Below are 27,486 nucleotides of genomic sequence, written 5' to 3' on the forward strand. Positions count from 1 at the left end.
TCTCTCCCTATTGAATGATTTTGGCATCCTTGTTGAAAATCAGCTGACCATAGATGAGTAAGTTTATTTCTGGACTCTGAATTCTTTTATTGAGCTTTATGTCTATCTTTATGCCATGACCACACTGTCTTTTTTTTTTTTTTTAAGATTTTATTTATTTATTCATGAGAGACACAGAGAGAGAGAGAGAGGCAGAGACATAGGCAGAGGGAGAAGCAGGCTCCATGAAGGGGGCCTGATGTGGGACTTGATCCCGGGACTCCAGGATCACGCCCTGAGCCAAAGGCAGACTATCAACCACTGAACCACCCAGCCGTCCTGTGACCACACTGTCTTAATGAAATATAGTTTTATAGACAGTTTTGAAATCAAGACTTGAAAATTCTCCCATTTTGTTGTTTATTTTCAAGGTGTAGCTGTTCTGGGTCTCTGGCATTTCCCTATGAGTTTTAAGTTATGCATATACATATCTGCAAAATGCCAGGTAGGATTTTCATAGGGATTGTATTGAATCTGTAGATCAACTTGAGAAATATTAGCATCTTAACAATATTAAGTCTTCCCATCATGAAACGGATGTCTCTCCATTTCTTTCAGCAATATTTTATAATTCAGTGTACAAATGTTATACTTTTTTTGTTAAATTTAATCAGAAGTATTCTTAAGATTTTATTTATTTATTCATGAGAGACACAGAGAGACAGAAACATAGGCAGAGGTAGGCTTCCTGCAGGGAGCCTGATTTGGGACTTGATCCCAGGACCCCAGGATCATGATCTGAGACAAAGGCAGGCATTCAGCCACTGAGCCACCCAGCTGCCCCCATCAGTATTTTATTCTTTTTGATGCTATTGTAAAAGATTTGTCTTAATTTCATTTTCAGATTTTCTTATTGCTAGTGTATGGAAATACAATTGATTTTTAGATGTTGATCTGGTGTCCTACAACTTGTTAAATTTATTAGCTCTGACACTTGTTCTTTCTGCTTTAGTTTTTTTTTTTTAAGATTTTATTTTAAAATAATCTCTGTACCCAATGTGGAGTTTAAACTCACAACCCTGAGATCGAGAGTCACATCCTCTTCCAACTGAGCCAGCCTGGTGCCCTGTGCTTTAGGATTTTCAATGTATAGAATCATGTCATCTGTTAATGGAGATAGTATTAATTCTTCCATTCCAATTTAGGTGTCTTTTATTTCTTTATCTTGACTAGTTGCTCAGGCTAGACCTTCCAAAAAAGGTGAGAGCAGATGTCCCTCTTATTACTAATCTTGGGGGAAAACTTTCAGACTCCTACCCTTAAGTCTGAGATCAGCCGTAGGTTTTTCACAGATGCCCTTTATCAACTTGAGAAACTTCCCTTTCTTAGTGTTTGTTATCAAACAGTGTTGTATTTTACTATATGCTTTTTCCATCAATTGAAATGAGTATGTGATTTTTGTCCTTAATTTTATTGATATGATATATAATATTTTCTTACACTGATCCACCGTTGCATCATGGTATATAATCCTTTTTATGTGCTGCTGAATTTGGATTACTACAGCTTTGTTGAGGAATTTTATATCAATAATCATATGGGATATTGGTCTATAGTTTTCTTTTTTGTGGCATTTGTCTGGCTTTTGGTCATTAGGGTCCCATAGGATGAGTTAGGAAGCGTCTTCCTCTATTTTTTGGAAAAGTTTGTAGAGAACTAGTGGTTTCTTTGAACGTTTACTATAATTCACTAGTGAAGTCATCTGGGTTTGAGGTTTGGGGGGCTTTTCTTTGTTCGATGTTGAGTTTTTTTCATTTAGGTTTTTATTTTAATGGATCAATTGCTTTGGTATTATAAGTATCTTGTTTTTCTATTCTTTAGTCAATTTGTGTGTTTCTAGGAATTTGTCTATTTCTACTTTTCTATTTGCTTGGCAAACAATTACGCATAGTATTTTTTTTTATTTTATTATTCATGAGAGACAGAGAGAGAGAGAGAGAGGCGCAGAGACACAGGCAGAGGGAAAATCAGGCTCCATGCAGGGAGCCTGAAGTGGGACTTGATCCTGGGTCTCCAGGATCAGGCCCTGGGCTGAAGATGGCGCTAAACTGCTGAGCCACCCCGGCTGCCCCGCATAGTATTTTTTTACAGTTGTTTTTATTTCTGTAAAATTGGGAATGATGTCCCCACTTCTATTCCTGATTTTAGCAACTTGAATCCCCTCTCTCACTCCTACCCTAGTAGAGGTTTATCAATTTTGTTGACATTTTCAGAGAACCAATTTTTGGTTTTATGGAGTCTCTGTTGTTCTGTTCTCTATTTCACTTAGATAAGTACTTTTTAATTTTTATAGCGATTTCTTTCTTTATACAGAATTGAATATCATGATTCAATTTAGTTCTTGCTTAATCCTTAGTCATGTTAAGTTAAAAAAAATGGTTATAATTATTTACATTAATGAATTAAAACTTCCCAGAATGCATAAATCCAAAAGGAAATGATATCATCCTGTAATTTAATGACCTTTTCTTATTTCAGTCTTAATCTAAGCAGTGTCATTGGAAAAAAATTCTCCAGAGCTTTTAAGTTTTATTTCAAGAGCACAGTTTTCAAATTTGTTTCAACTTACGCTGTGTCCTAAAATCTGGCCTATTCTGGAGAATGTTCTATGTGTATTTTGCTAGTATTGAGAGGCATGTTCTATGGATATCTATTAGGTAGGTCCAGTTGGTTTAACAGTATAAACTGTAAATCAAGTCTTCTGTTTCTTGGTAATGTTCTGCCTAATTTCTCTAAGCATTATTAAAACTAGAGTGTTGAAGTTTCTATTATCACTGTACACCTATTATAATATTACTGTACAAGTGATCTATTTCTCCCTTTAATTCTGTTAAGTCTTCACTTTATGTGTTTTGGAGCTCTGTTATTAGGCGCATATATGTTTATAATTTTTATATCCTTTTGATGCATGCACCTTTTGTCATTATGTATGTTCTTTTTTGACTCTTGTAACAATTTTTGTCTTAGAGTCCATTTTGCATGGTATTAATATAGCCATCCCAGCTCTCTTTTGATTACTGTTTGCATTGATTAAATGACCACCCACCAAAAAAAAAAAAAAAAAAAAAACAAACCACTTACACACTTTTAATCACTTTGGTTCTAAAATGAGTCACTTGTAGAGACCATATAGTTGGAGCATGTTTGTTTGTAACCTATTTTGCTAGTTTCTGCCTTTTACTTGGAGAATTTAATCTATTTTTAAAAATATTTATTTTAGAAAGAGAGCAAAACAGGGGTGAGGGACAGAAGGGGAGGAGGAAGGATAAGCAGACTCTGTGCTGAGCATGGAGCCTGACACAGGGCTTGATCTCATGACCCTGAGATCATGACCTGAGCTGAAATCAAGAGTCAGCCACTTAACTGACTGAGCCACCTAGGCAGCCTAATCCATTTATATTTTAAGTAATTACTGATAAGAAAAGACTTACTTTTGACACTTTGTTGTTTGTTTTTTATATGTTTTGTATCTTCTCTTTACCTCATTCATCCTTTACTGCCTTTTTTTTTTTTAAGATTTTATTCATTCATGAGAGACACAGGGAGAGAAAGAGAGGCAGAGACACAGGCAGAGGGAGAAGCAGGCTCCATGCAGGGCACCCGATGTGGGACTTGATCCTGGGACTCCAGGATCACGTCCTGGGCCCAAGGCAGGGGCTAAACCGCTGAGCCACCCAGGGATCCCTTTACTGCCTTTTTTTGTGTTAGTTTTTTTTTTTCTAATGTACCATTTGATCCACTTTTTGTTTCTTTTGCTATAGATCTTTATTTTCTTTCTGTTTTCCATGGGGATTACAATTAACCCATTAATTTATAGGAATCTAGTTTGAATTAATACCTATTTAGTTTAAATCATATTTAAAAATTTGTCTTTACAAAGCCTGTTCTTATTCCTTATGTAGTTATTGACACAGATTACATCTTTATACATGTATACCCATAGACATAGATTTATATTATTGTTTTATTTAACATACGTTTATAATTATTGTTTAAATAGTTGTCCTTTAAATGGTATAGAAAAAAGTTGAATTATTAACCAAAAATATACAAATGTTGATTTTTGTATTTATCTGTATATTATCAGTGTTTATTTCTTCATATAGATTTGAGTTACTGTCTAGTATTTTTTTCTTTCACTCTGTAGCGTTTCTTATAGAGCAGAGCAAATCTACTAGTAATGAATTCTAGGTTTTGTTTAACTAGAATATTTTTATTTCTCTTTCATTTTTGAGGGATAGTTTTGTTAGATATACAATTCTTTTTTTTTTTTTTTTTTTTTTTTACAATTCTTGAATAAAAGTTTTTCTTAGTATTTAGTACTTTAATTATGTCATTCCTCTTCCTTCTGGCCTCCATGGTTTCTTCTCTTGCTGCTTTCAGGATTCTCTTTCTTGGTCTTTGTGTTGGAACAATTTGATTATGTTTCAAGGTGTGCCTCTCTTTGAGTTGATCCTACTTAGGGATGTTGAGATTCTTGGATGCATATATTTATGTATTGCATCAAATTTTGGCTATTATCAGGCATTTTTCTTCAAAAACAAATATTCCTGTCATTTTTTCCCTTCTTGCCCTAGGACTCTCATTTCGTGTAGGTTGGAACTCTGTGGTTTCGCACAGGTCTCTTAAGCTCTGTTTTTTTTGTTGTTGTTGTTTGTTTGTTTGTTTGTTTGTTTATTCTTTCTGTTCCTCATATTGGATAATCTCAACTTGACCTGTGTTCAGATTCTTTCTTCTCAGTTTTTGAGTCCCTCTAGTGAATTTTTATTTTTAGATACCATATTTTTCAAGTCCAGAATTTCCTTTGGTTTTAAAATTTCTGTCTCTTTGTTGATATTTCAGCATGATAAGACATTACTCTCATACATTAGTTCTTTGTATGTGCTCTTGAGCATATTTAAAATAGTTGACTTAAAGTCTTTAGTAAGTTCAATGTCTAGGCTTCCTCAAGGACAATTTCTATTAATTTATTTTTTCCCCATACTTTCTTGTTTCTTAGCATGCTTCACAATTTTTAATGAATACTAGACTAATCAAGTTCTCCCACCCCACTAGGGATTTTTTTTATTTGTTTTTGTTTTTTGCTGCTTATGGTTTTGTCTGGTGACTTTTTCGAACCAATTTTGTAAAGTGTATATTCTTTGTTGTGTGTATCCACTGACATTTCTGTTTGATATGCATAGTGGTCAGCTTATGATTGAACAGATTTCCTTAAAGGCTTGGAACCAGGGGAAGAAAACCTTAGTCTTTGCCAATGGGTTCTGTGTATATGTTGCAGCATGCCTACAACACTCAGCTAGGTTTACAGCTCTCTCATAGCCTTCACTTTCTGCTATATTCAGGCTAAAGATCAGTCAGAAGTGAGAATTAAGGGCCTTTACAGGTCTTTCTGAGTATGTACTCCACCTTGGGCATGCATATGGTCTTCTGGCTTCCAAGGAATATGTGGGAGCTTTTCAAAGTTCATATTCCTCAAAGCATCTCACTAGTTTTTCCTCCCAAGCTTTTTGATGTTTCTGTTGTATGGCCCAACTGCTATCCCTTGCCCCATTTGGCACTGGCTAATAAATTTCCCTTTAAATATTTTTAACAAATGTCCTAGATAATTAGTTGCCTCTCTGCCTTGGGAGAGTACTGAGTTTGGTAAAATAAAGGTAAACCCTTTACACAATCCATTAGGGGACCAACAGACAGACCAAACAAACAGCCACAGTTCTTTAAGAACTTTGCTTTTCCTTCAGCGCTAGGAACCCACACCAAGAACTCAGATTGGTGTCTTTAAGACCCTAACTGAGAATCAGCTGCCTTTCTCTTGATTAACTAATTGCGTGGTTTGAGAAATTTACATAGTTTGGATTGGGTTGATTCCTTCTGTTTTTGCTAGATTATTTGCTGTTTCTAGGCAGGGACAGGCCCTTGGAGCCTGTCCCTATTCTGCTATTTTTGCTGACACCTCATTGCATTGTTTTAATTTTTTTTTAAGGTTTTATTTATTTATTCATAAGAGACAGACAGGGGGGGGGGGTGCAGAGACATAGGCAGAGGGAAAAGCAGAAGCGAGACGTGGGACTTGATCCTGGGTCTCCAGGATCATGCCCTGGGCTGAAGGCAGCGCTAAACCGCTGAGCCATTTTGGCTGCCCGTGTTGTTTTAATTTTGACAAATATATGTTACTTTCATAATTGGGTTTGGGGTGCTTTTTTGTTTATTTTTTGGGTTTTTTTTTTTTTTTTTTTTTTTTTGCTTGTTTAGAATGACCATATGTATCTTCTTTACAGAGGTCGTTCAAATATTAAGATAATTTATGTCCCAAGTTGCCAAGGAACTTTTAGAAAGAACATTTAGAAAGAGAAGAATTCTGGCAATTGAACCCTGTAGATCTGATGTCAACAGTGTTAAAGATAGGCAATTCACCCACAGCCCTATCAAAAACTTTTCTCTGCATGTCAGAGAAATAAAAGGCTCATCTAGTGAGTATGGGAGGTAAATGTTCTAACATTCAGGTCTCTTGTAGAAATATGATATAAAATGTTAGAAAAGGGGACACATGGGTGGCTCAGCGATTGAGCATCTGCCTTCACCTCAGGACATGATCCCAATCCGGGGATCAAGTCTCACATCAGGCTCTCTGTGAGGAGCCTGCTCTCCCTCTGCCTATGTCTTTGCCTCTCTTCTCTGTATCTCATGAATAAAAAATGTTATAAAAGTTAATATATATCAAGGTCTTTAACCTTTAAAATTTCACTTGAACATTCACATTGTAGTTTTCCATATGGTTTATCAGATTAACATAAATACAATTGTTCTCACTGCCTTCCCAAAGCTGTTGCCTCTTGTGAAGTGACTCAATCCAAATCTACTAACTGAATCTTAAAAGCTAACAGGGATCCCTGATTCTGATGCAACATTTTTGGGGTTTGAATTCTATGTTCATCTATTTACCAACAGGATGAACTTGAGCAAGTTATTTAACCTCTCTTTGCCTCACTTGCTGTATCAGCAAAATGGGCCTAATAACTATACTTACCTCATAGCTTTGTTATGAGGCTAAAATATGGTTCTTTGAGTACTTTACTAAAATTAAATACATATATAAGCTAGTTTGAGGTGAAGCTTATCTAGAGTATGTCTTTTAGATAGGGTAATTCTCAAGGTTTTTAGTTCTGTATACTTAGAGTGGATCTAATTGGTGAAATAACCGTATTGGGCATATTCTCAAGAGGAAAAAGGTAATATTTATGTGTAGCCTAAGATGCTCATTCTTTAGTCAGGAGAGAATTGTCTGTATCTACAGCTGGGTGCAAAACAAAAACATGAGGTTGGGGAACAGCATCCTAATGTGTAATGATCTGGGGAACCAGGAGGATGGGCCAAGATAGTGGGAGATAAAACTAAAAAGATTGGAAAAGACAGATGATGAAGGCACTTGGGAGTTACTGAAGGGTTTGAAGTAAGAGAGCCATCTGGCTACATTTATATTTAGGGCACATATTGTGGCAGAAAAATGGAGAATTAGAATCAGCATGGCAAGACTGGAAGGGAAATGCCTTACATCACTATTATTTTTATTTTTAAGTAAGTCATAGGTATTGCATAACACACATGCATTAATCTTGTACCACAAGAAAACACATAAGCTTTATTTTGTGAAAAATCTACTTTAGGAATTTTTCCATGATATAGTCCTAATTGAGTAAAATCCAAAATTAAAATCCCAATTGAGAACAGTTATTCATTTGACACTTGACCTCTTCACTCAACAAAATCTCCATCACAGATTTTCAGTAAATAATCATCCTTTTCTACTGCATGTTACCTATTAAGTATAGGGAACCCATCAATTCTACGTAGCAAATTAGAATGAAATTTTAACCATATTACCTGAAAAATTTACTCTGCTAACTTTATATCTTCTCAGTCCTCTGTAAGTTACAAAAATATTCACTCCTAAGTTGACATTTTTAACTAGAATGACACCCTGGAGCAGTAAGCCCCAGAAAATTGATAATGAAAATAATGGTTCATAAAGGAAAGCTTGAGAGACAAATTATAGTCTCACTTTGCTTCTCTTCAGCTCTATTTCTTTAACAACTATTTAGTCCCAAGTACACAGATTTTTGTTCTGCTTTGGTTTGGTTTGGGTGTTTTAGTCATTTGAACTTTACCAATTAAGTAGTTCTCAGAGTTAATTGGACAAATTTTTGGTTATAAAACAAAATTTAATAAACAGTTTTATTTTGTACCACTCTGAATATGCTACTTATTGGAATAATTTTTTAACTTACTGGAGATAAAGTTTTAAACCCAATTTGACATCGTGTTCTTTGTTATTGTTATATATCTTATGCTGGCTGTGTAAAACCATGTTTTCTGGATTTATCTGTACACACAGGATTACATAGAATGTAATTTTAACCTCCACTTAATCCAACGTACTGTTACTGAACTATTGTAACTTTTTAAAGATATTTAAACTATATTAATAATATATAAATAGTGGGCAAATTTAATTCTGCAAACTAGACTGTGGAAACCGGACACCACTGAAAACACCCTTGGAAGTACTAAGAAAATGTTAAGTACAACATACACAACTATTTCTAATTATAGTTATTTTGGATAAATGCAAATGTAACTGCCTTCAAATAAGCATACTTTTGACATGGGAAATTGAGATCCATAGATTGTGGCTCAGTGGTAAATTCAATATAAATAACAATGAAGAAACCACATATGGTAAGCCTGGGATTCAGAAATTGGCTTCACGATTCTCAAATAAATAAAGACCTTCTTTGAAGGCACATGGATGTATTAATTTTTAATTTGTTTCTTTTTGATCTCTTAATTACTGAAAAAGATTTATTGGTTAATTTTAGGAAGGCAAGTGTTTGAAAAGTTTTGCCAAATACTGTCTTCTTTAAATGACTGTATGGTAATGAAAAGTTAAGAGGAGAGCCAAATTAGATTGAATAATTGTTCAGTCATGTGGGTCAGGCTAGTTGCATAGCCTGGTTGTTAGACTGATTGCTCAAATTACATTGCCTGGGGTCCTGCACTTGGTTGGCTGTCTTCTCAGATCTTAACAAGGTTCTGGGAATTTCTTTTTCTGACAACGTTTGCTTTGTGTTTTTCCCCTCCCCCTACCACCTCCAGGATGCTTCATCTGCAGACATTAGAAAAGCATATCGTAAGCTTTCACTGACTTTGCATCCAGACAAGAATAAAGATGAAAATGCAGAAACTCAATTTAGACAAGTAAGTGAAGTGTGCTGTTATTATATATACTTTGTAACAAATTTATAAATAAATGTTTTCTAGTAGAAACAGTAACTTATATGTAGAATATTTGTTTGAAAGTGAGCTTGTACTTTTGAAATATTATGTCATGTTCATTCCATTTTTTCAAAATAATCATTTTTTATATTAGAATCTACATTTTTGGAGGGTCATAATTGTCATAATTTTCTTATCTAAATTACAGCTTTTGCTTTTAAAAAGCACATTTTAACGTAATTATTATGTTTGCATCTTTCACGATTTATTTTGGCATCAAGCATTTTATAACCTCTTAAGGTTCTACTAAAAACATAAAATGTTACATATAGTTAAAATTGTATCTATTTCATTGTATATATGAGCACATAGGGTTTTCTGCTTGTGCACTATTGTGTGTTCACCTTCCTAAGTGATTTCTTATAGCTGAGAGTATTTTTATTTTAAAGTAATGCTTTTATTTTAGTTGGTGGCCATATATGAAGTTTTAAAGGATGATGAACGAAGGCAGAGGTGAGTGTTCATTTCTGGTTTTGAATTAAGATGTTACAGTTTGATGTCTCAGTTTATAAAGGAAAGAATTGTCTCACTAAACATTTATTATCAGTTAGTATTTTATTTTTGTTTCTTCCGGAGTTTAAAGCAGAGTTAATTTCTATTGAAAATATTCACTAGGTTGATTCAATACTTATACACTTCAGGATCATGAGTCATAATGTTAGCAAGTCATAGCTCCATTAGATATGATTTTTTAACATGAGTGTCTATGCTCTGGAAAATACAGATACAACTTGACTTCAAACAAATGTCCAATCATTTTTGATATATCAGTAATAGCTCCTATCTTTGCTTGGAGGTCTTTTTTTTTTTTTTCCTATTCCTTAAATGTTTTGGAATTAGACTGTTAGTGATGCTTATGTTATCACAATTTCTTGATATTTCCTCACTCTCAAAATAGCTCTGATATTTGTGAATGAGAGAACAGACTTATATTCATATAAGTCTATGGAAAATGGCTGTGGAAGAAAAATATTTGTTGCTTCTTCCTATTTCTTTTGCCTCCTTCCCTTCCCTTACTCTCCTCTGGTGATTCTGCATTTAGAGTTAAACTTCAGAGTGGAGGCAGCCCCCTCTCTTCCAGGCTTCTCTGTGCCCCTTTCAGAAGAGTAGTGATATATTTATACAGCAGTTTGTAGTGCCAGTGACTTAAGAGAAGATTGCTGAAAGACCCCTTTCCTCTGCTCCTTCATAATGTGTGGAGTGTGTAGACACTATTGCGCTGGCCTCCAAAGTTTCTGTCAGACCCATAGTAAGAAGTATCTTTGGAGGGAAAAAAAAGTATATTTGGCATCATGCCTCAGAACACATATACATATACACAACACCTGAAGCAAAAATTTCGCAAAACACTTTATAGTGTGTGATACAGACTGATATTTTCTATTCTGGGCTAGTCTAGACTAGTCTTTCTTTAAAAAAACTTTTTTTTTCTTCCAATGTATTATCTGGAATTATTCTATACCCTAAAATGTTAGCTATTACTCTTGCTTCTCATCTTAACTCTTTAATTTGAATACCTCAGTTTGTCAGATTGCAAAGCAAGGACTCAAGATATTCTCTATAAGTGTTCTTTGCTTTATAACAAGGGCTGGCATTGGTCCAGATACCATAGCAGACATTCCTCTGGTTTGAGATAATCCATAGTGTTGAAAGAGTCCTAGAAGTGTGTTGAAAGAAGTGTTGGTCATTCTATGCATATTTTCTAGTTGGTTTCTCTCCCTGAGCCCCTAGTTTTATTTCACACATCAAGAATGTGTCTGTAAAGATAGCTTTATTTAGTCTCCCTACGTCTTTGGCATCAGGTTTTGTCTATTTGTTTGTTGTTATCTTAAAAGTCAGTAAACTTTGTAACAATTTCTTTCAGTTCCTGAAAAATCATTTATATCTTTACAGAAAAAATCACTTCTGTATAAAATGTTTCTTCATTAACATAGACACATCTAACATTTTCTTTTTAGGATTCACTCCCCTTTGCAATTTTTTCTTACAGTGTTAGTAGAAAATAATGGTTCTGACAGTTATACAAACAGCTGTAGTATTTATACCCCTTGAGGCACAAGTAACTCTTTGGTAACTGGTTTTCCTTGAGGCAAAAGTCTTAACTAATCAAGCTGGGAATCACTTCTCTAAAGCTTGCGCCTGAGGCCAGGTGATCTATGTGTATTTAAACATATAGGAGAAATTCTCCTCTCCAGACAATTACCTGATGTTTCTAATTCCTTTAGGAAGAAAAGCCCAGTAGTCATTTGTATATTCTAAAAAAAGATTGTCTTATACTGGTATTAAAAAAAAAAATGCTCTATGGTATCACAGTTACTTATAAATATTTATTAAATAGGTAACTTTTAAATGTGTGCCCTCCCAGGAATTTGCAATTTGGAAAATTGTCGTATGTTTCCCTATTTATTTCCCTTACAAGTAATTTTCACTGAAATCAAGTGCATTCTTTAATTTTGGTAGGAACGAGAATAGCAGTGAAGTTGATAAAATAAACTAGATAACCTTGTATTTTTCTTTTTAAGGAAAAAACAAATTTTTGTTTTTAAACTGCATATTTAGGTATAATTTGCATACCATAGAAGTCAGCTATTTTAAGTACATAAGTCAATAATTTTTAGTAAATTTACAGAGTTGTGCAAACACCACAATCCAATTTTAGAATATTTCCATCACCTCCCTATATTCCCATGAGCCTTTTTGCAGGCAGTCCTCACTCTGATCCCAGACCCAAACAATCACTCATCTCCTTTCTGTGTTTATAAATTTGTCTTTTCTGGGTCTTTCCTATTAATGAAATCATGTAATATATACTCTTTTGCATCTGGCTTCTTTCTGTTATACTCTTTTTGAGGTATATCCACATTGTAGCATATTCCAGTAGTTCATTCTTTTTTATTGCTGAGTAATATTCCATATCTTTTGTTGGTATCACCAAGTGATAGACATTTAACTTGTTTCTACTTTGGTGCTGTGATGAGCAAGGATGCTACGAATATTCACATACAAGTCTTTGAACAGATTTTTTTTTTTAATTTCTCTTTAATAGATTCCTAGGAATAAGATTGTGAATAAACTTTTAAGCCCTTTTTTTTTTTTTGTCCTCAAACATATAGCATGAAAATAACAAGTTTGTCTTGTTAGTGTAAGGAAGCCTAGTTTCTAAACTCCCAGGTAACTGGTTTATTTTGGGGAATAGCAGCTCAGCTATATTCTAACATAAATTTCTGTACAAGTATCCTGAGTATTAGCTGAAAAAAGTACTGAGTGGATACCAGTCATTATGTATATACACTAGATTGTACTTTAGTAATATTAGTATATTACTTTACAAAATTATTATAAATTTTCAATCAGTATTATTTTGTTAACCCAGTTGTGCAACTTCAAATTTTGGGGGATTGTTGATCTATTTTATGACACAATATTTGTAAAAGTTGAATGTGTTTTTTTGGTTTACAAGATAAAATCATGTTTTATTTCCAAATCTGGTGAAAGTATAGTTATCTCAGCCTTAATATGCTAAACATTTACAAATCCATTACTCATTATTCCAAATTTGATTATAGGTATGTTTGAAGAAAAATAAACATTAACCTGAGAATAAGAAATCTTAGTACCTTCTCTAGTTAGAAGATACAAGATAACTGTTAGATGCAATATATAAAGTGCTATTACCACAAGTAATAATAATAATTTTATAAAGGAGAGTAAGATCAATTAATTTAGATGTGTTTCCTCTTCATGATCTTTGTGTAATGATTTTTACTCTCAGATTCAAAATGTCACTTGAATGGATGTTGTTATTGTTTTAAACTAAAATTTCAAACTTTGTATGATGGCAAATTCACAATTTAGGCAAATGATAGAATTTTGTTTTCATAATAGATATGTTTTCTATTTTAGTTTCATAGTTGCTGTTTTATATTTCAAACTGTGAGAATGTTTTATATTTTACATAAATTTTTTTCTGTTGATAATTTAGACATTTTTAGATTTGCTTTCTAATGTTTAAGCTAAATATATTTGATAAATTGAGATTGTAGAATGAAACTCACTAATGATTATTTAACCATTATTTTGTTTATAATGTACTTTTTAAGAAAATCAAAGTAAACATGTGGTAAGTCATATGTTGAATGTAGAATTGATTATTCAGTGTTTTAATTTCTAAGATAATGGCCTTTATAATTCCATATCATTTTTTGCATTAGTAGTATTTTTATGACACAGATTTACTTTTGTATTTTCTTATAACATATTCATACATGTGCACATTCTTAATCTGGTTTTAACAGATTATTCAGAGCAGTTTATATGAGCTGAATTACAGAACATTTTAACAGTGTTACGTGTTAAATATAGAAAAAGCAAACCATAGTGATATTTAAAATTTTATGTGTTGTCAACACATTTTTTTAAATAGCTATGAATACAGTCTCTGTACATTTTAAGAAATATCTTTATTTTTCAGTGTTTCAGGAAAGCAGTGATTTATCTTTTAACAGCATATATTCTAAAAAAGTGAACTATAATAGAAGCTATCTTCCCTTAAAATGGCCAGTCGTGTGAGCCATAATGTTCATTGATAGTAAAATCAATAGAGCATTGATTCTAAGCTTAATCCTTGGAGACTGTTGTTTAGAGTGGCAGACATAGCTTAGTAAATATCTGGTTCTGTTTAATGTGTTCAGTGCATGAGTTTTTGCTGTCTTGAATTTGGCTGTACACTAACTACAACTTGTATGTGCGGTAGAAAAGAATAGCTATTAATAGATACCATTTCAACAATAATGGTGATAAAATATGTGGTAAGAGATTTAGAACTATGAGTTTAGTTATGTTTTCTTCTAATACAGTTTAGATAAAACAAATTTAATACTTCGTAATGCTCTTAGGGGAATTGTTACCACTTCCTTAGATGTTCTTTATTAGTAACTACTTTTTACATGAAGTTATTTTTATTTCATGGGATAGATTAGCTGAAAATAGTGATTTTTATATTTACCTCTTTTTCCCTGAACAAATCTGAAGTAGAATATAGATTTAGAATAAATTCAGGATTTAACATTCATTGGCCTTTCAAATGTTGTAATCTTAAACCTTTTTGTCAATCCATTTCTAATTTAAACTGAGTCAGTTTATACAAAGATAAATTTAAATAAACTTTTGAGGACAGGAATGATAGTTTTTTTATTAAATTATATTATATCTCGATATTATCATGTTCAAGAATTGCTATGCGTATTTAAAAAGGAGAATATTTAACATCAAATTTTGTCTGGTCCAGCTACTATACAGCCATATTTTAATTTGTACACTTCTATGCACTATACAATTTGCCTTTTAAGAGTTTAGTACTAATTAATGTCTTTGGTTTGAACACTGGTTATTCTGATCTGGCATTATTATTAATAATCTAAGTTGATCTAAATGTCAGGCTTTCCAGATTTGCTAATAAAATATATTTTGAATTTGTAACCAATATTTTTCTACTGAAAAAGAAGTCGCCTATAATAAATCCTCTGCTTATTTTTTTAAGCATATCTCCAAGGTATCAATTTAATAACTATCAAAGTAGCTACTGCAGTTGTTGCATTTAAATTGATTTACATGTCAAGACTGGCAGTTTAGCAGCTGCGCTATTATTCCTAGATCGGTCAATTTACTTGAGAAAAACCTACTACTGAGTTCTACTGACCTGCCTGACAATATAGGCCCTATTTCTATTCCTGTAATTAGGCCTGCGACTAACTCAGAATATTTTTAATTAAAATATTTTGGTCAATGTGTTGCACCAAATTAGGCCTTTCAGTGAAGATTTAATTCAAGAAATAGTGTGATTAGAATATTTAATGAGTTGTGTTCAATTAAGATTAACAGGTTGTGTGTTTTGAACATACAGTGTTTGTGTGTGACCATTTTGAGTTTTACAATCATAAATGTTACTCCTGATTTTTAACCTTAAAAATATTTGTCTTAATCATGGTCTGATAGATAAATTTCAACTCAGTTGAAATTTTATTCTAAAGAAAGCTGATTTAAAATGCATTACTAGGAAAGCTTTTTGTGTGTTATGTTCTTTCCCTCCAGCAAAGCCAAAAATGAGGAAATTGCCACTTAAATGTTTACAAATAAACAGTTTTATTGAGAAATCTGACATAAACACTGGTTGTTTCCCATTTCTTTCTAATTTGGAAACTCTTATTTGAGCAATATAAAATTAAAAGGTGCTGATAGGCTTTTAATCATAAAGAAACTTTGATAAAATAATATATATAAATATTTCAATATTGAACTATAGTACAGGGTTGAAAATAATAGCACTGACTAGAAAATATATCCTGAATTTGGTTCAATTAATATATAATTCATGGTAACAGAGTGCTTATCTTGATTTTTCTTCCATTGAGATCTTTCCTTTTGTTGCTAACTTTTATGGTGGAAGTCTTTACTGCAGACTGTGATAAAGAGGTAGACTATGTGGCTCCTTTAGCTTAGATGTCATTCCAGAAGTCACATCATTGGGTTGCTGTTAAACACAAGGTCTGGTATCCACAGTATATTACTGTGTATCTTTTTGAAGATTGTCTGTGACTGTACTATATACAGTGTTTTGAATTTATAGGCCATTGTAATGCTAATAATCTACATAAATGCTATATATATTGGAGAAATTCTTTTCTCTTTCTTCTTTATAAATATAAATATGAATTAATTTTTTGGTTTTTATTTTTGAACTCCCCATGAAAGACTGTTATATTTGCTACTGTAGGTATGATGATATTCTGATCAATGGACTTCCAGATTGGCGACAGCCTGTATTCTACTACAGGCGGGTGAGAAAAATGAGCAATGCTGAGCTGGCATTACTTTTGTTCATTATTCTCACAGTGGGTCATTATGCTGTGGTTTGGTCAATCTACCTGGAAAAACAACTGGTAAGTATTGGTGATAAATCAAATGACCTAGCCTCCTTAATTTTATATGGAATTTCAGAATTTTCTTTTACAACTGATAAAAATTTCAATTTTTCTAAATATACTCCTTATCCTAAAAGTTCTGTACTTAATATTTAGTGTTTGATGTGTTTCTAAGTCAAGAAGAACCCATGATATGAGAAAAAAATTCTTCTTTTTAAAAAAATGTGACATTTGAGTTCGTCATAAAATTTTGTAAAGGCCCAAATACCCAGCTGAAAATTAGAAGGTAGAACCAGGTTTTCTTAATTGTCACCTTCCAAACAAAAATATTTTTTATGTAAAAATGATTTTAGAAATTTTTGTGTCATAGCCTTTTATATAAAGAATGTTTACTTTAAAAGGTTTTAACTAAATGTAAGACTTGAAATGAGTATAATTTTATAATTTCAGAGATCAGTTGGTTAAAAAATTATACTTTCCTTAATTTAACATTCCACTACACAGTTTATTCAGCTCTGGATTTTTATTTATGTGCTAAGGATAATCAAACATATTTATCAGTATTCATAAATTAGCATCTGTTTACTCAGTCTTTTTGAAGTGACATTATTAAAGTTGGATGAATGAGAAAAAGTAAGTTGAATGCTTTCTCTTAGAAAACTTTGATTGCTATGGAGATACACATGACTGACAGTGCTGAACTTCATGTGTGTTTAAGGACTGGATGCCATGGCAACAGTTATTGTTAAAGATTGATGATTTTACTTAATCATGTTGGACCCTACATACATTTGCATAAATGTTCTTCTATAATGTTTACCCTTCACAGAAGACTCTTGATAACGTTTGAAGAGTACATGTTAATGATAACCTGTAACCATAATTCTTTCCACATTAAGGATGAACTGCTTAGTAGAAAAAAAAGAGAAAAGAAAAAAAAGACAGGCAGCAAGAGTGTGGATGCATCAAAACTTGGTGCTTCAGAAAAAAATGAAAGGTGGGAGCATATAATAATATTTTGTAATTTGAAACTATTTTAAAATGTCTTTAATCTAATTGAACTTCATATATATTAATTTCAAATATGTAACATTTATATCTGTAGTAGGTTTATAAAAGATTAGTGCTGTGTCATATAGTTTATGAGACAAGTTCTAATCTTAGGCAAAAGTTGTACAGGGTTTTTTTCCCTTGTAAAATGTTAATATATAAGTAATCAAAACCCCAAATTCTTGTTGTTTGAAATTTTTATACTGAACTTTAGAAATAAAGTATTCGTAAACGAATCTATCACTTTAGTGTTTAGCTCAGAAATGACAATATGTAGAAAGGCAGTGATATGCAGTACACTCAAAAAGATACCATTTCTAATATCGATTCATAAAAAGAAATAAAGGGTTTAAATAGTTCACACAGCAGGGCAGGAATTGGATCAATGTGAGATGGAGATCAGAGACTATTCTGCTTGTCTTCTGTTCTGATGACATCAGTGAGTAATGCTTCAGTGAACTGCAAATGACATTAATTTTTATGTATTGGTTTGTTTATGCTACAGTCTTCATATCTGCTTGTCAGCACTTAGGAACACTCTGATGATGTTTAGTCTTTTATAGCTGAAGTAATCATAAGGTTTAAGAATTCATTTTGCAGAACTGATGAAAAGTCCAAGTTAGAAAGAGGGCTTTTGTTTCTTTATCTTTGTAACTTGTTTAAGAGTCTCCTTCCCCAAAATTTTATCTTAGATTCTCTTAGTTGCTATACATATTGCATTTATTGTAACTAATGTATTTCATGATAGAATATATCAAATGTAGTAATAAATGTCATAAATATCTCACTGAAAAATATCTTCATACTTTTGTTGAAATAGACATTCATAACAGAATTCATGATCCTTATCAAAATATTTGTCTCCCAACTTTCTTTCTGTATTTTGCTTCTTTGTTTTTTGTGTAATCCCTTTAGATTACTGATGAAACCACAGTGGCATGATTTGCTTCCATGCAAGCTGGGAATTTGGTTTTGCCTTACACTAAAAGCATTGCCTCATCTAATCCAGGTAAAGTGTACCTCTTTCATATAATATTAGATGCTTTCATTTTAATTATTCATGAAATAATTTATGCCCATGTCTGTATCTGAGTGCTGATATACAGTGGATGCTTTATAATGCTGATTGAATTGATATAAGTGTAAACCTATGTAGAAGAGTTCTAAAATTACTTAGGTATCTATTCCTATAACTGTTTCTTACATTGCTTTTATAATACCTAAGAATTCCAAGACATTAGAAACAGGAAAAAAATACTATGCTTAGGACAGATACAAGAGCAATAAAAATTTAATTCACTGTAATCATTTAAGGTGTATCCAGAAAAAAAGAACAGGACTCAAATAGCCTGTCACCCATTATTTTCATAGCATTTAAGAATACAGTATAAAAGAAACCTGTACATGAACATTTGTCTAATTATGCAAAAATATATATTGCTTTCCATTTTATTTGCAACTTTAAGAGGAGTGAGGTATTGGTCTTATATTGGTAATCAGTTTCTGTTGCTAGTCAGTCTTGATCAAACAATAGAGTGTGGATCTATATCATATTACTATGACAATTTCTCTTATTTTTTTTAATATCTAGTATACCAAAACATTTTATTAAATTATTGTTTTGCTAGTTTCAATTATTGCACTTGGTTAAAAAATTCCCAACACATAAACATAACATTTTAAAGTATATGTAATAGTTTGGGTGTATAAATTTTGAGGTACTTTTAAGTTGTAATTTGGAGAAGGAAGTATTTCATTTCATAAAATAAATGTTTAGAAAAAACAAGAGAGCCAGATAATTCCTACCCAGTTAAATCCACTTTTCATGTATCAGAGGTGTTCTTCCTAATCATTTAAGGGAATGAATCACTCCAACTTCTGCATTTTATTCTTTTTTCCTCTTATAACAAAAATTTTATGTTAGAAGGGAAAATGAAATAAAAATCACTAGTGTGTTTTTTCTAGCCTTTGTGAAATTATTTACCAATTCTTCCATCAAATAGTGCATCATAATAGTTATTGTTTATAGAATCATATATTTTGTTTACAATTAATAGAGAAAATTGGGGTATTTTGGCAATCTAAAAGCTCTTGTTTATAAGTTGTTTAGCATATTATTTGAATAAAACCCCACAATCCTTGTATGCTATATGTATGTAGGTCTTAATAAGAGAGAGGTATATTTACCTTGCCAATATGTATATGAGAAGATGTAACCAAAAGATATTTTAGAACATGTATTTTCTTGTGTTTTTTTAAGAGTATTTTTTGTTTTTTGGTTTTTTTTGCTTCAGAATCTGCAGTAGGCAAACCAGAATGTAGATACATTTATAGTCATGAGGCAGAGTAAATAGAGTATCACATAAAATGTCAGTTGAAACACTTCTTTGTAATTTTAAACTAATCCATTTGAAACAATGTTGATTTGGTAAAATTAACATATTTCCTGGTTAGCATGCAGAGTAATTTGCAAAAATAGAACCAATATATAAGATGGCTTAGATTTATACATTATTATTTTAAGTTATCTCCTATGGCATCTAGAGCTAACATTGTGTTGCCTTGCCATAAATTTTTTTTAAGTTATAGAAATTAGTAATTTCACAAAAAAATTTGTCTCTTTAGAAACTTTTTTATTTTTTTAAATTTATGATAGTCACACACACACACAGAGAGAGAGAGAGAGAGAGAGAGAGAGAGAGAGGCAGAGACACAGGCAGAGGGAGAAGCAGGCTCCATGCACGGGAAGCCCGACGTGGGACTCGATCCAGGGTCTCCAGGATCACGCCCTGGGCCAAAGGCAGGCGCTAAACCACTGCGCCACCCAGGGATCCCAAAACTTTGCTTTCTTAAACTGTTGGATCAGTTTAAATTTTGAAATTTTTACTTACTTGGTGGTACCTGTTGCTTTCAGTTTTGAGATGCTAGACATGAGGTTTTAAAACCTTTGTAAATCTAACTTTTAAATTTTGTTCTAATTATTTCTTTATGATAAATTAATTCCGAGAAGAAAAATAAGACAATTTTCCCTTTGTTTTAAACAAATAGTATTTTAATTCTGCTTCAAGGACATAAGACTCTTTTTTTTTCTTAGTGTTCACTAAGAAAATAATTTTATATATTAGACTCTGATACAAACTGTGAAAGTGAAACTATTGCAGATTGATAAACATAGAAAACATTAGCAATGCAGTCCTTAGTAGTTTTGTTGGATTAGATTTTTGTCTTTTTTTTCCTTCAGTCTGCCATAACCTTTATATTAATTTAACATCCATAAAATTGTGTAATGTGAATACATATGCCTTATCCACAATATAAAAGTTTTGAAGTGATACTTCTGTGAGATCTTAAATAAAATTATTTATGAAATTGAGAAGAAGCTGTCCTTACCTAAAGCAGTCTGGGTTGATAATTGGTACAGTGGTCAAAAAAAGAGCCTTACTAGTCTAGCTCTAAGTATAAAAAATGATACATAAGACCTTAAACATTTAAGCCTTGTACTTTATATTTATTCACCTCCTCTGTGATTAGGGCCATTATTTCTTTTTTCTTCTTGCATATACCTCATCTATAATCTTGGTTTCTTTAGGGACAAACTTCCATTTGATTTCTTTAAAGAAAAGTTAAACTAGACTCTTACAAAGCAATGTAACTGTATAATCCTTACAGATTTTTATGATTTCTCCCTTCTTTCATAACTGACTTATATCTAGTTAACAGCATTTTTAGCAACTCCTTTATTGAGTTTCCGAAAGCATCTACTTAGTTTTCATAGAAACAAGTCTTTTTCTACTTACTTTTCACCTTTTTTTATATATATATTTAAATTGAATACTATAATTACAATAGGAAGTATCATCAACACAGCTTTAAGAGCTGAGATATCCAGTGTCCATAAGCATGCAGTAAATAAGTTAAGCAGACGTCAGTTAAGAGGATTTTACTTCTGTGTGTGAATCTCTTGAATTTCATGAAATTCATTAAAACTGATCTGCAAGTATTCTGTGTAAGTATGTAACTATTGGATAAGAAGGAGGGTCCAAACTAAAAATGGGATATTCAGAGACTTCCAGCAAATGGCCTTTACACTAGCCAAATCTGTACTCAAATTTTGTCCTTGTCATATCAACAGCTGTTCATCTCCAACTTCTTTCCTCCTGTTCTTCCTCAAAATACCCAATTCCTTTATTGTACTTCATATACATAAATGGTTATCCAGTGGGAGGTGGAAAGGTGGCAATTCTGATTCAGCTTATGCTCCTAAGTTCACTGTTTATTACTTGGCATCTAAGATCCCTAAGAAAACTTATTACCTGATTAATTTACCTTAATTATTTTTTCCCTCCCAAAAACATAGCAAATGAGACTAGTTACATCAGTATTTGATGTGTAAAACTTTTTCTGAGCTACATATTTAGAGAAACAGGTTAGCCAGTTCAATAAAAATTTGTTAAATGTATCAGAACAAGGCACTCTTGGAGCCATTGAGAAGAATATGCCTTCTGGGACCTTATAGTCAGGTAGAGATTATAATACATGAATTAAAATAATTGTGATACAATATGGTGCATAAGCTTCACATATGTAATATAAACAAAAGACTTCTGTTGATCAAACAAGTAAGATTGTCTCTATTTAGAATGACCAAGGAAAACTACAGAGGAGCCACTTGAATTGAGTCTTGATCATTGACAGTGAAGTGCCCACTTTGTGTAATAGATAGTATGCAAAAATAATTTCATAAATAAGTAATTCCCATACAATCATTCTGTGTTAAGGCTGAAAGAGAGCTAAGAAAAACATTATACAACTGCTTTTTATTAAAAAAAAAAAAAAAAAAAGAAGATAGCATATAGCACATTATTGTTACCTAAGCCTATATCCCAGCTCTTGAAACTCTGTATATACCCATTTAGGAATTTATACTCTAATAGATAAATCTGATATGGGGGATCTATAAAGGATAGTTAGAATAAAGCTTATTGATTAGATAGCAAAGTGTTTCTATCACACTCATCTGACAAAGACACCTACAAAATGTTAGGAGTGGAAAAGTTACAGTACATAATGGACAAAAAAGACTCAAAGTTGTTCTGTGATCAGACTGGGTGGAGATAAAGGTATATCTTTGATAACTTCCTTTGCTTTTCAAGAAGGTTCTTATTACCTCCAGCTTTGGGGTTTTTTCCTTTCCTTTGTTCTGAAAAAGATAATGGGAAATAAGAATTGATAGAAGAATGAGACCAAAAAACTTAAAACTTATACTTGATACATACAAAATATTTGATAATATTAAATTGATATCAAATATTTCCCAGATTGGAAAATATCCAAGAAAAGGTGTATATATTTAGCAAAATGTATACTTCATATCATTCATATACCCACAATATGCAGAAAAGTAAAAAGTCAAATGAGAAACCAAAGTAAAAAATGTGGAGAATGTTTGTAAATTGATGAGTAGAAAGAAGGTTAATGTGTGCATAGAGCAATGAAAGAACATTAGAGAAGAATTAAATGCATGACCTTATGCGAGAAGTTGGGAAAATGAGAAAATGTGTTTAGGTAATGTGCAAAGCAAATGGAATGATCAACAGAAGACATGGAATATGAATTAAAATATGACAAGAAACTTGGACCATATCAAGAGAGGCATTGTATACTTTGAGCCTAGAATTTAATTTTAACATTAAAAGTTTAGCCCTAGTGATAAATGTATCTCAGTTTGTTTTGGTTCTCATGGTAGTTTCAGATTCTCTTAGAATCTGACTAAAGTGGTCTTCTGTGTTGGCTAATTTCAGCCTATAATCCCAAGAAAATTTTCTGGCTTCCAAAATGCCCTTCTTGGATATTTTTTTATTTCTCATATATGTTCTGAAGTATATTCATAACCATGAGATTAGCAATTATTGAAATATGTACTATGTGCGTGTTTTCAGTTTAACCCTTATAACTTAGTTTATTTTGTGACTGCCTATATTAGAGACAGTAAAGGGAATATTATATTTTACAAAACTATCTGTAAGTGGAGGCATCCTCCCTCCCAAGAAGCTTCTCCCATGGAAACTACAATTGTGGACCAGCCTGGAGGTCAGCCTCTGTACAGTCAGTGCCCTTCCTTTCTAGCCCCTTTGCTTCTGCTTGCTGAGGCTCTGTCAGAAACCAAATAAACAAAACATTCACAGCTAATTAGCAGCGGAAAAAAGCTTCTAAAAGGCTTTGAGGCAATTGTAGCAAGCTGAGTTGCCTGTTCTACTCAGTGTTAAACACAGATTCTCTAAGGGACGAAAAAGTTTACTTTTAGTACTCTAAGTTTACTTTTTAGTACTCTAAGAACTTTTTTTAAAAAAAACTTTGCAGGCAAATATACTTTATGTAGGGAGTATACAAACAAATGAAAAGAGATGAAAAAGTGCATCTGAATTTTTGTAAGGCTGAGACTCTACTATTGCAGAAGGACAGAGAAAGAAAAGAAATTGGAACGACCACCCAACAGAAGACAAAGATTCCATTCCTTCTGCCCTCTAAAAGGGGAGCATAAGATGCAAGTACTAAGAGGTCCAAGGATAGAACATAAAGTAGAGTTATTGCTAGGTGTAGAAAAAATTTAAAAAACAAAATGTTAGATAGGATATTAGAGATATATAGTCTCATTGATTCCATATTTTATTAGATAAAAAATAAGACTCAGATTAAATAAGGCTGTTTGCTCAAAGTGATGTAACTACTAAATGATAGAAATGAAACTTAAAGCAAATTAAAATAAATATTAAAATATGAGAAATGTAAAACCTGAGAAAGAATAAATTTTCCCAATAGGGAGATAACTAGCTAGATAACTACTTTATACTGAATGAGTAAGATGTATGATCTTAAAGTCCCTACCAGATGGGATACCTGGGTGGCTCAGCAGTAAAGCATCTGCTTTTGGCTCAGGTTGTGATCCCGGGGTCCTGTGATCAAATCTTGCATCAGGCTCCCTATGAGGAGCCTGCTTCTCCCTTTATGTCTCTGCCTATGTCTCTGCTTCTCTCTCTCTCTGTGTCTCTCATGAATAAATAAATAAAATCTTTAAAAAAAAAGTCCCTACCAGAGTATTTAGGCTGGTTGTAATTATTATAAAAGTTATGGAAGGAGTCTTGCATTGAGTTGGACCTGAGTAGATGACTTCTGTAGTCTTTTTTGTTTCTTAGCCCAAGTAGAAAAAAATAGCCCTTAGGCCTTAACGTCTATGGCATTTTCCTATGCTAAAGGTTGTATGTAAGCTTCAAACAAAAGAGAAGTACTATCAAACTGTCAAAAAAAAGAAATGGAGCATCCTTCATTTCTTTTGTAGTTACCAGTCCTCAGAGCTCTTCCATGTTCTTTATTCCCAAGTAGCTTGTACCACTCTAGATCATTTCTCCTCTTTCCTAAGTTTTCCTTTGATTGTTTAATATTTTGAAGTTTATATGGAGAAGTAAAAGTAAACCAAAACATGGCAGATAGCACCAACTCAGCATGTTATTTTATCACTTAGATGAACTGTGTCAATAATGTTAAAAGAAAAGCTTTTGATATGGATATCCTCCATCTCATAACTCACTAATCTTGGAAATATTACATATTCAAGGCTTATATAAATGGTATCATCATTAGGAAGCTTTTCCTAAAAAAAAAAAAAAAAAAAAAAGGAAGCTTTTCCTGATAAGGCCAGTTGAAAACCTCCCATCGTATATTCTCTGTATTAACTTCATACCACATATTATTGGTATTATAACAAGAATAGACTGATAGACTATGGCAAGGTACAGATCATCCTAAAAGTCCAGTGACTTAAATTTTTTTTCTGGTTCATGTCACTCGCCTACCACTGGTTGATAGGAAAGAAGGCATTCTGCTCTAAATAGCCATTCAGGGACTCCGACCTCTTTACCATCTTCCAATTTCACCCACCTGGAACATGTGGCCTCCTTACTCATTATGGATGAGTAGAGAGCTGGAGGATTGCATGAACTTTTTGATGCTTTGGTTTGAAATGACACATGATATTTCCATCCACAGCCCATTTAGAACTAGACCCATGACCCCACCTAATCTCAAGAGGACAAGGAAATGTGGGGAAACAGAATGTTGGGTGAGCGTCATTCTTTCTTCCAGTAATTCATTCAACAAATATTTACTGAATGCTTAGTATGAACCAGGTTCTCTTCAAGGCCCTGGAAATACCAAAAAAAAAAAAAAAAAAAAAAAAAAAATGTGTGTGTATATATACACATACACACACACACACACACATACACACATATATAAAACACAAAAATCCCTGTTCTCACATAGGTTACATTCCAAATTTTGGGTTATTCAGGTATTTCTACATATGCCTTAAGGGCAACTGCTTGTCTTACCATATAATCTCCATATGTCCTAACAAGGTACAACATATGTGATAGTGGTTCAGTATATAAGCATAAGTAAATATAATTGCTTAGCACCTTTCTTTGCGAGAGCTGTGCTCTACAATTATATACATAAGAATACTCCTAACATGCAAATTCTATAAGTTGGCTGTAGTTCTACAATGTAAAGTCAGTTCCCTCCTATATGATATTTTGAAGCTTTGAGCCCTTCAAAAATTTTTGTTAAGTGCTAGGAGAGTTGCTTCAAAAGTAAAAACTTTTGCTCATGTTCCATCCATAATAATTATAATACAAGCTCCTGGAGAATAGGAACTCTTTCTGTTTGGAACCGTGTAAATCCCATAGTTTTTATACAGTATTACAGAGCTAAACCTCAGCAGAGGCTTAGCTGATTGATTAAAGTAGAGCCCTGATTGATTAAAGTAAGCATTCATTCATTCATTGAATATTTATTAAGCTTCTCTTATGTTTCAGGCAGTGTCCACAAAGATGAATAAGAAGATTATAAGAAATTCTAATTTTTTGTGTGTGGGTAAACTGGGGCTTATTCTGGACTCCAAATGAGACTATTTTCTCTACTTGACAATTATATTTGATGTGAATTAGCCACTCATGAAGAATGGTAGGGGGAAAAGTTTGAAAACAACTGTTCTTATTCAGTCCCTTAGAATGTACCTTAAATAATAGCCACCTGGTCTCTTCTTGATTACTTCTGAAGTCAGTCTCTTTCATTTTAAGGTAATTTTAATTATTAGAAAGCTATTCTTTATATTTATCCAAAATCCTTCCTGACCTTATCTTTTCCCTACTATTAAAAACTGTCTAAAAAGAAGCTAATAAGCTCATTCATTCATTCATGTCGAGGAATAAATGACTGATCTGACTTAGGGAAAATACTAGTATTCCAGGGTTGAGTGTTTTAGCAGTACAGGGAATGGTAAGGGGCCATAAATCCTTAACCCAAAAGTATATATGGGCTGGGAGGATAAGTATGCTGGATGCATGACTTATCAAATGATAAGTCAAATACCCTTCAAATGATACCATTATTTCACTGACTTAGGGCTTCTGGAATCCTTCTGATAGAAATGAGGGAGGAATATAAAAGTGAGAAGGGGAGAATAAGAGATACATCTTTATTATATTGATACAGTGATTTTAGAAATACCTATTGTTTACCTAATTTATTGTTGAGTGGAAGAGTTCTGATATAACCCCGAGAGATATAGACTGTAAGAAAAGCTCTGACTCTGGGACAGTCATAGATGAAAAGAGAAAACTCCATTCTAGGGTTTAAGTGTTCATACATTTCCATTTGAATCAAGATAGAGCCAAGAATTGATTTGGTTCCTTTATTTCCTTAAAAAATAAAACCCTCTTAACTTGTCTGATTTATCTGCCCTGGGAATCTTAAATCTGCCCTGGGAATCTTAAAATCTGGAATGTTACCCCCTAGGAATCCTCAATTCTTCTCTTTTTCTTATTCCATATCTATCATAAAGCCCTTTCTTTACAAGATTTCTCATATACTTTGATCTAGTTCAGTTCAATGAATATTTATTGTATACATGCTTTATGCCAGATACTGGGCTCTGGTCATACAAGTACCCCTATCTCAAATTTCTCATTTTCTAGGAGACAACATAGCATGATACAAGCAATCCTAGAAGTGTGCTTAAATACAGAAAGAGATATACTGTATCTCTACAATATACAGTAGAGAATTACTCTGCCAGGAAAAGTCA

At 32.7% G+C, this 27,486-nt stretch overlaps 1 protein-coding gene across 1 annotated transcript in view; it reads left to right on the forward strand.

The window, feature by feature from the left end:
• Nucleotides 1–27,486, forward strand: part of DNAJC1 (DnaJ heat shock protein family (Hsp40) member C1) — a 207,341-nt gene that overhangs the window by 63,371 nt on the left and 116,484 nt on the right. Inside the window, exons 2-6 of the mRNA XM_038529829.1 lie at nucleotides 9,193–9,294; nucleotides 9,779–9,825; nucleotides 16,145–16,310; nucleotides 17,192–17,289; nucleotides 18,258–18,351. Of these exons, the coding sequence (XP_038385757.1) occupies nucleotides 9,193–9,294; nucleotides 9,779–9,825; nucleotides 16,145–16,310; nucleotides 17,192–17,289; nucleotides 18,258–18,351 (507 nt within the window). The remainder of the gene's footprint in view (nucleotides 1–9,192; nucleotides 9,295–9,778; nucleotides 9,826–16,144; nucleotides 16,311–17,191; nucleotides 17,290–18,257; nucleotides 18,352–27,486) is intronic.

The sequence above is a fragment of the Canis lupus genome, chromosome 2 (genome assembly GCF_011100685.1).
Source record: "Canis lupus familiaris isolate Mischka breed German Shepherd chromosome 2, alternate assembly UU_Cfam_GSD_1.0, whole genome shotgun sequence".
Taxonomy (NCBI): domain Eukaryota; kingdom Metazoa; phylum Chordata; class Mammalia; order Carnivora; family Canidae; genus Canis; species Canis lupus.